Consider the following 14,025-nt stretch of genomic DNA (forward strand, 5'->3'; position numbering starts at 1 on the left):
AGTTCCTATTTGTGTTGTTAAAATCTATCCGAATAAACATGAAAATTTACAATACGTAAGCTATTGCTGCCAGTCATAATATCAAGTTTACCCTGATGAAGACGACCTGTATAGGACGTCGAAACGTCGGAATAAAACTACATTTGCCAGAAGAGCTCTGCAAACTTAATGAATTTACAATACCTTTGCGGAAATATGTTGTACAAAAACATTTGCTATGAATGCTCGTAACTGACAATTAAAGATCCTCAGACTAGGTTTGGCGCTCGACTTTCAAAGCCCGCAACCATACCTCTAGGTCAGGGGTGGGCAACCTTTGTTAATGTGGGGCCAATTACAAATGTCAAAGTTGGATCGCGGGCCGCACCTGTGCATCACACAAAGTGATTTTGCTTTGTTGCTAACCAAATATGCTTAACTACAAGTAAACTTCGTATTTGATTCTAGCCACATTTTGCCAGGTCGTAGAAAACTCGCACCAGGCGCATTAATCAGCTCAAAAATATGTAATAATTGGACTCGTTTGCTAGTACTTTTAAAATCCAAGCGTATCTGTGGGCCGCACAACCTTTAAAGAAGGGCCGCAGGTTGTCCACTTCTGCTCTAGGTCTTTACATTGAAAAAAATAAATAATGGAAGACAGTTTCCAACAAGGCGCCGGATAAACTGTCTTTCGCGATATTACACGTCCTTCTACATCAGGGGTTCCCAACCTGTGGTACGCGTACCACTAGTGGTACGCGAAGGTTTTTCAGGTGGTACGCGAGTAGCTTTCTTTTTTTTTACAAAAACATGGATTCACCACTTTATATGTTGTTTACAGTAAACACAAAAAAATATTATTAAATTTAGTTGAGGTGCTTTTTGTGTTATTTTAGTATATAAATAAAATATGATTCGATCAAATTAGTTGTTCTACAGGAAGTGGTACGCGTGGCAGTACAGAGCGTCCTAGTGGTACGAGATCGTAAAAAGGTTGGGAACCCCTGTTCTACATTTAACCGTCTCATTGCGTGGGCGAACTCAACAAATGCATTCTGTGCCCCAGAGTTATTACATTTAATAGTTGTGTGAATTGCAGTGACGCAGTTTTTGTTTGAAAATTTCCACGAAAATCATCTTCACCAACGTAACGTTTTTAAACACTTGTGTGACGTCAAAGTTGTTTATGCAAGTTAGTGCTGATGTGTTTGTTGCCTATTGTACAGTTCCAATCACACATTTTTCTGCATGAAATATTTAAGAATCTTTGTATCGTTAAAATCTTTGTATCGTGAAATATTTAAGAATCTTTGTATCGTAATCTTTGTATCGTTGTTTTTTTGAACCCGAAGTACCTTCGTTTCTGAAAGAAATAAAAATGTTAATGTTTTTTTTTTGTGTTGTCAAAAGTCTTCTAAATTTAATAAGGATAGTCAAATCAACACAACTTTATCAGCGTTAAATTTAAAACGTTTTTGAACTTGCGACACAACAACAACAAGCAACCAACCAGCCATAACTACACTCTTGGCGCTTTCAATACCCTTTTGCAAACTATGTTGCCATTTAAAGACACGGCGTCGATATAACGAAATTTTACAATCCACCAATGCTTTATTTTTTGCAAAACTGGCAGGCGATTCCAGTTTCCGAAACCCCAAATTTGTATCTAAACCTCCGGGGCGACATTTATCGGCAAAGCTTTTTAAATTCCTTCACCACTAAGGTTCGGTAAAGGGCTATGACTTCAGCAGGACAGCTGCAGCAGTAGATTATGGGGCAGGACTTTGGCCGAATGGTCTGGCGCGCCTGACCCACATACAGACATAAAAAAAAAACCTTGATCGGGATTCGTCCCCGGGGGTGTCCTGGGTTCGAACCCCGTGAAAAAAAAGCAATAGATTATGACCACAGTAAATAAGCTCATAGTGTTCTGGTCGGTAGAGCTACTAACACAGGAACTCACACAAAAGTATTTGATGCTATTTGAAAAAGACACCGAATATGCTTTTATAGGCGAAATATATTGGTTCTATATAAGAGAGTTAACTGATTTTAACCTGAACATAAACGTTTCTAAACTTAAGTACTTTTTAGTTAAGTTTTTTTTTCTTGACAGGATTTTCGGAATGTATCGTCTGTTTAATCTAAATCAAGATTTTTACCCCCACTTAGACTTAGCTTCCAGATCTGAACGTCGTCATATTTCGTGTATACCTATCTTTTAAGGAATGTTTAACGTTTTAAAAACTTAGTCGAAACACTGGCGAACATTTGATTAAAATTTAATAATAAACATAACTGCCATACATTAATACATCATGCAGACGTTTCAACAATCACTGTTGTCATCATCAGTTCAGGTTGTCATCATGTATTACTATTCTATATACACAAGTGCTTTGGTAGTTATGTTTATGATTAAGTTACTGTTCAAGTCCGTGTATAGTGTTCCTAAATTTGATTAAAACATGCTGAGATTAATTTAAAGGGTAAATATTTTATTGAATTTGACCGTGAACAATTGTCAAACTCCCCACGATTTTACGGACCCTCTCGTGCTGTTGCTGAACAGATAGAAAACGGGTTAAGTTTGCTTCCGAACTTATAAAAAGAAGACAAATTATCTCGAAATAGCCACAATTTAGTGTTTGACGTAGGTACCATGACATTTATCCTATCGCCTCAGGCAAAAGCATGGGAAAGTAGCGGCTATCGGGGGATGGGCAAAACATATGTTCTTGATGTTCCGATACTTGATAGGCGTTTTGCACAGTGATTTAAAACGTAACTGTACACTTGGGAATGTGATTGCTTTTAAGTCGGTTTCTTACAGAGACAAGTTTCTTAGCATGTTTAAAGTATCATAGTTCGCCAGGCCAATCAACAGCGTTATATAGAATCAGGCCAGTCTCCCAAGCATTTCTATAAAGTAGCCTGTATGAGAGATTTTGAGACGAAATGAACAAAATTTTGCTGCTAAAAAAAACAGCTACTGCAGGGCTATGAAATAGATTTTAAAGTTACAGAGTTGATCAATTAGACAAGTTCTATGCATGATGCAATAGTATTTGTTCGTTTTGGACACGATTACGAAAAGTGCTTCTTCATTTCTGCCTATTAAGACCAATCTGTGAGTCACCAATCGGTGTAAATTATTTCCGTCCATAATTAACTTGTTTACCACAAACCACAAGACAACTTAAATGTCGCCATGAAAACGGTCAAGAGCAGATGCCTTAGTAACAGAAAGTGTTGAAAAAGTGGTTTCAATATCAGGAAGTGATTCTCGGTTAAATAATCTTAAGAAAATGTTTGGGCGTGGTACAAAGGTTAAATTTTAGAGGAAGTAAATTTTTCGAGTCTAACTGTTTTAAGTTTTGTCAAAATATACAACTACAGGCAGAAATTTTGAAAAACAAAACAAATTGATGTTGTGGTGAATATTACTACAGGGCAGCAGCAAGTAAAGTAATGCCACTTCCTTATTCAAATAGAACCGCAGTAGTTTCCAATTGTGGATTTTTATGGTAACGCTGGAACCTGAATTCCAAGTAACCTAGTGACGTAGAACAGCGGGCAAAGACCGTTGGGGAGAATCCAATATGGAGAATTCCTGCATTGAACGCCTTCGCGCGTTCCAGGTACCAGAAAAGCGTTGTCTGACTCGCATTCGCATCTTACTGCAAAACATGGACATATAGTATTCTGCCGTTGGTTGCCCTCTGCAGTTGCGTTTTAATGACGAATACATCGTTCCTGCTCTGCTACTATATTTAATGAACGAGTATCTTGCGACATGAGATGTAAAAATTGCCGAAAATGATGAATTCCATAGACAATTCGACCTCCGCGCGTCATTAAAGAATATTCGACGTCTATTAAGTGGAAAAGTCATTAGCGAATTTTCGGCTAATGAAATTGAGTTTTCCGAATTGTTTGTGCAAATGTGTATTGTCAAATGGTTGTTTGGGATGCTTTGCTTAAGTGGAAAATATCCGACTTATAAATTAATATGGCAGATTTAGGTTTGAAGACGTGCATTTAGATTTTAGTGTTACGAATGTTTTAGGGCGGGAACATATTGACAAACACACATTATGCTTTTGAATTTGCTTCAATTACGAAAATGATCTAACTTTTCAAACGACAAAAGTTTTCCAACATGTATGGTATCCAAAATTAAATAGCGTGCCGCAAACAAAACTATACAGTTGTTTTCAAAGACATTTCTTTGCCGTCAAAACACTGTTTTACTTTAATCTACTTTGTTTCACAACCTTTAGGTTCTCACATATATCTGTTACCTTAACCGCAGCATTTGCCGACGAAACGAAAACGGCAAGTAGTTATAATAACACGGGCTTGGTGGTTGTGGACTCATGAAAACAAACCTTTACCAGTTTTACCGCGGACTGTGCCTTGAAAAACAAACTTGGCTAACCTCACAACACAACACGGGAAGCAATCCAATTTCGTCATTGAATGAATTTGGCAGACCGTAGGCTTATGACGTTTTAGCGAAACCGGAAAGGCTTCCACAAGCCTCAGAGCAACGCGAGTTTTTGCAATTTTGACCGACCGACCTCCGACACCGAACGTCGCGCGAAGCACCGCATAGGACATGACGTCACAGACCCGCAGTGACGTATATCAGTTTAGCGGAATAACGTGAGTGGAAAACGTGGACCACAGTCTGGCATATTTGCTTAATCGTCACCGTATTTAGCTGACGAGCCGTTTTTTTATTCCAATTTGCAAACGCCTGATGATGGTTATTACTGACTAGGGTCGCTTATCACAAGTCATTTACGTTAAGTTGGACAAGTGATCGGTTGTCAAAATTGTCTTGATAAGCTGTGACGTTTTTATTTGAATGTTTAGCAGGATATCGGAATATACAGACAGTAGAAAAGATAAGGGTTTTATAATTGTAGCAAAAGAGCGTAACTTAATAAAATACAACATGTGACAGATGCAGTGTAATATATTTTCTTTTACCAATTTGCTAAGCATGTTATGCAGATTTTATAAATGTCTAAATTCATTTTGTTAGTTCGTAAATGTAAAGCATTGTTATTCTTGTTTCACAGATTTGTAGCAATTACAGAGTTTTGTGTTAACATAGCAACTTAAAAACTCTTACTTGTTCAAAATGGCCGCAACTACCACTCAAACTGCTTTGACCACCACAGATGATGAACGTGTCTTTGTAGGTCCGGCTACAATCGATCCATGCATTATCCCAGGGGCTCCTTGTGCCACGTTTAATTCAAGTCTTGGACCTAATGCAACCAAACTTCCAACGACCAGTTATTATCTTTTCCCGCCATTTTGCTCCCAAACAGTACAACAGGATTGTTACAACACAAAGCTCCCTTCTTGTGAACAATGCAGCAATGGCGGAGCTGCTGTTTTTATGGTCTTAGTGGCACTGCTGGGTCTTGCTATAGTGATTGGAAATTTGATCGTATTGGTTGTGGTGAGAAAGAGAAAGACCAAAGGAAAGTTGGAGAACATGGATTTGCACAGGACTTCACTTGCTGTAGCGGACCTGTTGTCTGGTAAGTGAAGTTATGATTTGTAATTATGAAGCTGTAAATCTATTTTTCGGTGTTCTGGTTAGGCCGTACGGCTTTTGATGTTTTTTTGTCGCAAATGAAGGACAAAAATTACAGATTGCGCGATATATTACCATGTTGCATAATTTGACAAAAAATATGTAAACTAGTATTTGTGTAAGACTTTATGGTTCTGCTCCTAGCTATTTTAGTTGCGAACATTAACACCAGATCAACGAACACAAGATTGAGGTTACAAAAACAACGTCTAATTCCGCTTTATTTGGCTAATTTCGCTTATAAATTATCAATTCACCTGATGATCAATTCTATTTGATTCTATTTGAATCAACGGAAACTGACTATTCCTTTCAAATAGGCGAAATAAAGATTTATGTTTCAAAAATAAAAGATTCCAGGGACACTGTTTTGTATACACATCATTATCATAGTACGTTTGTCCCATTTAAGACGCCATATGATTTATGGACGGGTATGCCGTGATCGCTGGTCTCCATGAACGTTTCAGTTATGAATTTAAGTGCATCGTTACTGAACACCTCACTTAAATCCAAGTAGTGAATATAATCGAACTAGCTTTTAAAACATTGCAAAGTTTTCAAAAAAAAATCCAGTAGCCTAATCTCCCATAGCGCTTTTGGTACGCCGTATATCACAGGTTATTACTAACAGCATATTACTTTACATAGGCATCCAAATTCTTGTGGTGACAAGTTACAACTTCCACTTTACGATGACATCAACACCTCACGAGATAGGAGACCGTTTCGAAAGACTAATAAACACTCCTGGAGCAATGATAGGTGGAATGCTATTCAATCTAACCTTCATCTCATCAATATACAATTTGGCTTATTTGGCTGGACAAAGGCTTTATGCGTTTGTGAGACCTATCGACTATAAACTGCAAAGAAAGAGGAACATTAACATTTCTTTGTGCCTTGTCTGGCTCCTGGCTATTGTCTTCTCCACTGCTTATGGTAAGTAATAAAGATTTTCGTGGGTTCGAATCCCACCCAGGTGACCTTGCCGCGTCTGAATGCTTGGAAGATCGTATCGATTTAATAGAACGGCTCTTTTGGTGCAAAACCGAGGTTGTTGTTCCCACCACAGACTAGGTTCTTTAAATCTATGGGGTTACTATATATAGTAAGCCTAATATGTTGTAATTAAAATTAAAAACATAGAGTTTAGGTGATTGCGGAGATTTATATTAGACCTTATTGGGATATTTGGACTGCCATTTTAACCAAAAGGGCCCCACAAACACCTACATGTATAATAGGGCACGTTTTGTGTTTCGCTGCTATTGAGAGACAAACATATAGCCTGGCGGTCCCAAAGTGCCTAATGTAACCCAACATACTACAAAGACACAACGGAATGCTAAAAAGCAGACTAAAACCTACCTACAAGCTTGGATAAAAATATTAATATATGTGACTTGTATTTTTAGCTTGGTTCCCGGAACATTTTGACTTCACCTATTCCATCAACTCCATGCTCTTCTACCCCAGCATGCCAAGAAGCGAATGGAACGCGCCAGCCATGGCGGTGTTAATCATCTTCCTACTGGTTCCTTATGCACTTACAGTAAGTTTGTTAATTGTGGGCAATGTTTTGAACATTTTTAGGAATTTATTTTGTTGTGGTCTCATGAAAGCACACTTATATATTGCCTTATTATCAATAAGAGGAAATGATGTGTTTCAACGTCAAGTCTAAAGATAAAGTATTTTTAAATCAATTGTTGTTGTTAACTTGTGTACTTAACGTTTTTTGTCTTGTATACAATTATCTCACACAAAAAACGCATCTCCCAAATAAATGGCACACTTAACTACTAACAAAAACAAATGTTATTGATGTATCATAAAATCAAGCTTCTGTTTAATCTTTTCCATTAAATAGACAAAGTTTGTTATGATGTCGATTGTCGAATCTAAACATGAATTTATTGTGCAGACTTGCTTTATAATTGCTTCTGCGTTCATCGTTCATGCTCACCTTAAAAGATCAGCCAAGTCAAAAAGTGCTTACGTACAATCCGGAGGAGCTGAGACGGAAGATGCGACGAGAAGCAACGAGATCGGATTCTTCATCACTACTTTGATGATGCAGATCGGATTCACAGTATCAGTGTGTAAGTGAAATAAGATTGTGGTGGATTTTGCATTAATAATCCAGATAAAATATCGAAAATTGAAGAGTCGAAAAAGAATACAGCATACAAATTTTTAAGATTGAAAACATTATCATACTGAAAAAACTTGGCTTTTACCAGGTTGCATATTTAGTAATGTTTATCGTCTAACGGTTGTAAGCTTTTACAAAACACTTATTTTCAATTAAAGAACTTATTTTGTTTAACTTTACACCAGTGGGACGAAAAACTTTTGTTACTAAAATTTGTTATACTATGCCTTTTTTGGTTTTAGAACAATCCAGTTTTTAGTTAAAGTATTTGTCAAACAAAGTGTTTTTGTGTTTTTCCAGTTGAAAGCTGCAAGTCATCTTACTACAAAATATTGTGTTGTTTAGTAATTGAACAAAAATATTCTTATAATGTATAAGCCAGGGGTTTTACCTACCCTATTCATCCGCAATTAGTTTGCGTTAGGGCGGAAATCGAGCAATTAAACCTGATTTAGCTTTAATTAGCGCGGAAATTGCAAAATTTTACACAAATAACTATTTCCATGATATTTTCATAAATGTCAAGCTAAATACGCCACGACAAATTTGACGCCACGACAAACGTCACACACCATATTTCTTGCACACCCTATATTCCATTTAAGGGGCGTCTGGCATAAACAACGCACGTGCTATGCACATACGTATGCAGGAGCATGTAACAACTTCCTGTATTCACTTGATTAATCTTGTTTCAATATGTTACAGTGCCGTGTGCGGTGGTCGTCATTCTGCTCTACATCGATTCGTTCAACGCGCTTCTTTATTCCAACGCTTTTGTGATCACTCTCTACATCAGCTCATTTAACAGGTTGGTTGATAAGTTACTTTTCACGGGTTTCGAACCCATGCCATTGAGACTTTGTACGCGTCCTGAACTCAGACAACTTGGCTAATTTTGGTCTGGCTTTCCAGTATGTAACAGTTTTTATAAATCGCACATCGCAATTGGAATATGTAGTCAAGGATGTAAGTTAACCAAGTTCTCTCTGCAAACTCAGTTTATTCTTGTTCTGTACCTCACTTAAAAAAGTGTTTTTGACTATTGTAAAGCATAATTTGAACATGACAATTTAAAAACTTTGTGGATAGCACGTAACAATGGCTTGAAAAACGATTTATTTATCCATTTCACAAAAGAAATACAAATTATTCAGCAAAAAATCGCACGTCGCTTAAATTTGCAATCATTTTTCGGCCTCTGACTATTTCATTTCTTGAGCGTCCATGTTATGCGTCAAATAATGAATCAATTTTGCGATCAATCATAATATCACGACGACCAACCGGCGTCCGAAAGCGTTTTCGCGTCGTGATATTCTTCATGCATTGTTTGCAGCTTCGGCAACTGACTAGCATCAATAATTTTGTATTTTAACAAGTCACAAGTTTTAGCAAAATTCCCATAAAACTCATATTTTCGAAGGTTGCTTTTGACAAAAAATGTGATACTGTAATCCAAGCTGCAAAACAATTTGCTTGTAGGATGCATTTCATGGCCGAATATTTTTCTGTTTAGTCATGGTGTTATTCGTGTATTTTTTGGTTAAGTCAAATTGAATTTACCCAACTTTGCATGGATGTGATTTGAGTACTTTCTTAGTTTTCTATGTATAAACTACAGTACACAAACACTACTGTTGATGTCGCAAGCGTAATGCTTTATTTTAAATGTTTGGGCAAATGCCCATCCCATCACATATATCAGTTTATTTCGGCTTAATATTCCTGAAAATGCTATGAACACATTTATCGAGTTCAAAACGTATGTATTTGGTCAATTTCACCAAATAGGCCTATCACAAACCCCTGACATACTTTTATCATTTTCCATGTTTTTCTAGCCTGGTCAATGTACTGGTTTACAGTATCAGGGACTCGAAGTTTCGCGATGAAACTTATTTCGTACTTCGCGAAATCTTCTGCTGTGAGGTTTGGGGCAAGGAAGCAATGCGCAAAGTCCGCTCAAGCACCAGCACTATGGAGAAAGGCTCAAGCAGCAACAGCACTGGAATATCAAGAAGTGGGCGATACACCAAAAAATCGCGTTCTTCCGCAAGCGAACCAGTCTAAACTGACCGTTCTTATTTTCTTAAAATTATTTTAAGTTGTAAAATGAATGCAAGCGACGTAAGACGGTTATGTAGTAAATGGATGGAATATAACGTCTCCCTATTTCGCTGTTTGAGTGTCTATAAAAACTCGCATTGCGTTCATGGACATATACCTGCGTAGCGTTCCATTGTGTGATGTAGTTTAGGGAATTTATACTGCAGTGGTTCAAAACAAAAAAATCGGTTACCCAACCATTTTACTTCATCACCCATAAAAAATAACCCCGAATTTTCCCTTGAACAAGTTGTACATGTATCATTCCAAGATTTAGCTTTACAAAAATAGTTTCCTTTTGCACGTTTATGTGTTCTACAGTATGTTGTTGTTGCTCTTGTCGCAAGTTCAAACCAGTGTTTATAATTGATCACATTTTTGTGAGGGTGTTCTGTTCCTTTATATTGTATTTTCGTTGACAAAATATTTAAAATGAAAAAAATACACAAAAAGATGTAAACATTTTGCCAAACAAAACGTTTAGCGTTATGCCGCCATAAATAACACAAAATACCCGTTACTAAAGCATTTAACTAATACATGACGCAGGCAAGCGCATTTTGTTGTTATTGCCCAAGAAAAGTTCTACTTGTACATTTTCATGGTCTTTGCCGGACAAAGATTTTTCTTTTGCACTTTTTCGTGTGATGGGTTTTATTGTCAAGCTTATAACTAACTTATTGTTTACAAAATGTTTCCATTTTTGTTAATGTCGTGAGGATTTTCTGTTTCCATATTGCTTTTTCGTTGACGAAGAAATGAAAAAAAAAAGATTCATTCATAATATTGTCATACAACAAGAATACTTTAGACGTTTAAGATCAACTCACTCAGTTTCTTAAAAGTTTAATGTTCTCTTTTGTGGGCCAAAACTTAGCCAAGGTCCCACAATTGATCCAGGTAGACTGCACTGGTTCTGTGGTACGTCAGGACTTTTCAGGTGGTATACGCGAGTAACGTTCTGCTGTACTTAATTCAAGCCACACCAAGAATTGCTGCTCAACTGACCCAACTGATCAGCCCTGTGTTTTTGCAGAACCAATGTCTAGGACTATATTTTTTGGGAAATTGCTAACACGCTGGTTTCATGATTTAGTTAGTGTAGTCAAGAAGTACTCTTGCTCTACCTATTTCAACAGGATTTAGGTGGTACAGAGCGATAGAAAATGTTGCCAGGTGGTACGCGATCAGCATAAGTTTAAGAACCACTGAGGTAGAGGATTTGACCAGACGTAGGCAATATTAGTTATGGTCGACAGAACGCAAAAATCACCTCTTGTCGGATTGTATTGAACAATGCAACACACGGTAGCGCTTGCATATTAACGGTATCAACTTTCCGAATCTGAACATGATAAAAACAATGAACATTCATCAAAAGAGTCGATGGTGCTTTGCATGCTAGTTGGCTTGGTTTTAAGAGTTTCATGAACCAACAGTCACATATAGAATGTCCCCCATGGTTTTGTTTACGTCTTCAGTCGGTTTTTCCGTTGCATTGGTGCGCATGGTACAGTACTGAAATTATTGCCGTTCAAGCACTTTAAAACCAATCAACATTCGAATATTTCAAAGCAGTGACCTTACACATACAAAATGACAGTATTGATGCAGGTTACAAAGAGGTAAGCAATTGCCTTTTAACCTCTACCTAGTCGTGATGAGCGTCTGTTTGACGTAGTTCGCGGTCATCGGGCGTATAAGGGGCGTGTCATTGTCTAAATATGGTCAAAGACACAATGCAGGATGTCTAAGAAATTCGCACGAACTTTCCAACAGAAAGGCGACGGAGGCGTCATAGAATAGAATATATAAGGCCGTTAAATAACAGCTTGTTTCATAAAATAAGTCATGCAAATTTTATTATATCGTGTCGTTTCAACATAATGCATATTTACATTCATTTGTCAAGGGGAACTACGGAAGGTACGTAAAAAATACCAAGTGCTTTGGGCGCTTGAACAAAAATGGGGGGTTAGTTTATCTTTCTAATCCAACAACAAAAACTCAGATAAAAATTAAAATAAAATAATAAAAACAGAAATAGAAAGAAACATCAACAAAAACCCTTGAGATATTCCAACTTTGGTGCTTAAGGTGTTCTTTGCGATGACTTTGCGATTTAGCCATCACAATGACAATACTGATTTGCATATCGAGCACAATAACGTGATTGTTCGCATATCATTCTCTTCAAGGGCATGACTCAAGTCATTCAACGATTTGTCGGAATAGTTTTAGTTGCTTGGGCCATGATAAGGTCGCGCTTTGAGGTGCTAGTAAGTATTTTTTCGAAAAGTCAAGGATGTGGGGCTCTAATTACGGCAAGTAGGGCCCGAATTACGTAAACAAGTAAAAAGGGAAGAAATAAATAAGGAATTACTCTCCCGAAATACCAATCATTTTTAGTAAACAGGATTGCAAAGGCAAATCGGTAAAATGCCCGTTTTTCCGAGTTTCTAAGCAAAATAGATTGACAATGAAAACAATGTCATGTCCAGGCTGCGAGCTATTGGAATTTAAAAAATGTGTTGGAAATGCAAAAGACAGATTTTTGTTTCATCAAAAAAAATCCATTGCGTGGCAGCAAAGAGCGTTGGATTATTATTGTTTCTATGAGAGATTGTGTTTTCGTTCAGGCCAGTGATTTTCATACTGTGTGCCGAGATGGAACTTCTGCTTTTTTGAGTACATTTGTTTGTGTTTAAGGCTTGATAACAAAATATGAACTCCATGTTGATTTAATTCGTTACCAAACTCATCAATCACGTGAAAAATTGAAAAATGATTTATTTGAATTAGGGTTTGTGTTTTTAACTTGCAAAGTAATTAAGCCGTGACACAGCAAGCATTAAAAGTGTGAAAACCACCAATTTCAATACATTGAAATACGAATGTAACCAAATTGTGCAATTGTGTGGGAACAAGCTTCCAGTAATAGGTTTTGTGTACATTTCCTAACCTAATCTGTGGGCTATGGCTCAGCAATGAGCATGAAAATATTTTCATTGGTCCCTAGAACTTTTTAAACTTGCATTATTACGTAAGAAAATAAAATGTCATAACCGTTGTAACTATTTTTAAACTTGATTTTTTTATTTGATGAGCCACACACCGTTTTTGACAAATAATTGCGACACGAAACAAAAAAGTTAAAATTACTGGTCTACATACACAAAAGTATAGATGCACCAACATAGCAGTCTACAATATCGTCACCACAATTTGTGTCAGTAAACAAAAATATATCTCATTCTATAATAAGATGAGCTTAGAAACTGGAGACACTTTATTAAAATATTTTAATAATCCAAATACCATTATAATCTCTTTTCCGTCGTAACGCAAGACGCAGGGTAATAACGTTGCATACAAATAACTTTTTTTATTATTTTTAGCGATCACGAGGCAGTAAGTGAGAGCGGATTCCGAGAAAGCATCCGGTTGCAGATATTTTCAGGGCCCACGACGTGGTAGGAGATACTTTAAGTGTTGAAAGGACGAAATAGCTTTCGAGTGCAAATGAAGTTGGATATAGGATATGTCTTTAAAGGCAGAAGGCCAGGAAAGAATAAAAAATACAACAGAACCAAATACAGAATTGAAATAAAATAGACGTTAATTTTTATGGCCACAGCTAACTTACAGCTATAGTGTTTGATCACTTAATATCATCAATTTCAAATTTGTATTGTAAATGGCATTGGAGGAACAATTCTAGTTTTGAAAACAGTTTTTCACCAAAATGTTTTACGCACATTTTTTTATTTTTTTGCTTTTCAACTAACCGTTCGCCAAAAAATAAGCAACTAAACTGGAAAAGTATGAATATTTAGAGGCTTTTAGAACTGCATAGTACCAGTGCGGTATTTTTGTACTGGTACTGTTTGTTGCAGTGTAGTTCACTTGTAGATAAAGCGAACAAGTCCATAGTGGACTAAACTGGAATTTTCGGGTACTGCAAGTTGCATTAGAACTATTCAGGGGCGGCTCGTGCTAGGGTGCTGCGGAGCTGCAGCCGCCACTGGAACTATTACCAATTAGTTCAAATTTCAGAACATCATTATTTGCGTCTTCGAGTGCTATACCCTCATAAAGGCGGCCTGAACGAGATGTATAATGTTTTCAAATTTCAGAACATCATTATTTGCGTCTT

General features: G+C 37.0%; 1 protein-coding gene across 1 annotated transcript; it reads left to right on the forward strand.

Annotated features, from left to right (window-relative positions):
* The first annotated feature begins 5,098 nt into the window (after positions 1–5,098).
* Positions 5,099–10,532, forward strand: LOC145214158 (uncharacterized). The gene is made up of 6 exons (XM_080082631.1): positions 5,099–5,546; positions 6,254–6,544; positions 7,021–7,157; positions 7,530–7,707; positions 8,469–8,571; positions 9,605–10,532. The coding sequence occupies exons 1-6, from the start codon at positions 5,138–5,140 to the stop codon at positions 9,831–9,833; spliced, it is 1,347 nt and encodes a 448-aa protein (XP_079938757.1). The 5' UTR covers positions 5,099–5,137; the 3' UTR covers positions 9,834–10,532.
* Positions 10,533–14,025: the final 3,493 nt, after the last annotated feature.

This window comes from Phallusia mammillata, chromosome 2 (genome assembly GCF_965637545.1).
Source record: "Phallusia mammillata chromosome 2, kaPhaMamm4.hap1.1, whole genome shotgun sequence".
NCBI classification, from domain to species: domain Eukaryota; kingdom Metazoa; phylum Chordata; class Ascidiacea; order Phlebobranchia; family Ascidiidae; genus Phallusia; species Phallusia mammillata.

Coding starts and splice junctions, on each gene's coding strand:
- LOC145214158 (XM_080082631.1), top strand. CDS start 5,138: ATGGCCGCAACTACCACTCAAACTGCTTTGACCACCACAGATGATGAA. Junction 6,545..7,020: donor TGTCTTCTCCACTGCTTATG/GTAAGTAATAAA, acceptor TTGTATTTTTAG/CTTGGTTCCCGGAACATTTT. Junction 7,158..7,529: donor TGGTTCCTTATGCACTTACA/GTAAGTTTGTTA, acceptor TTTATTGTGCAG/ACTTGCTTTATAATTGCTTC.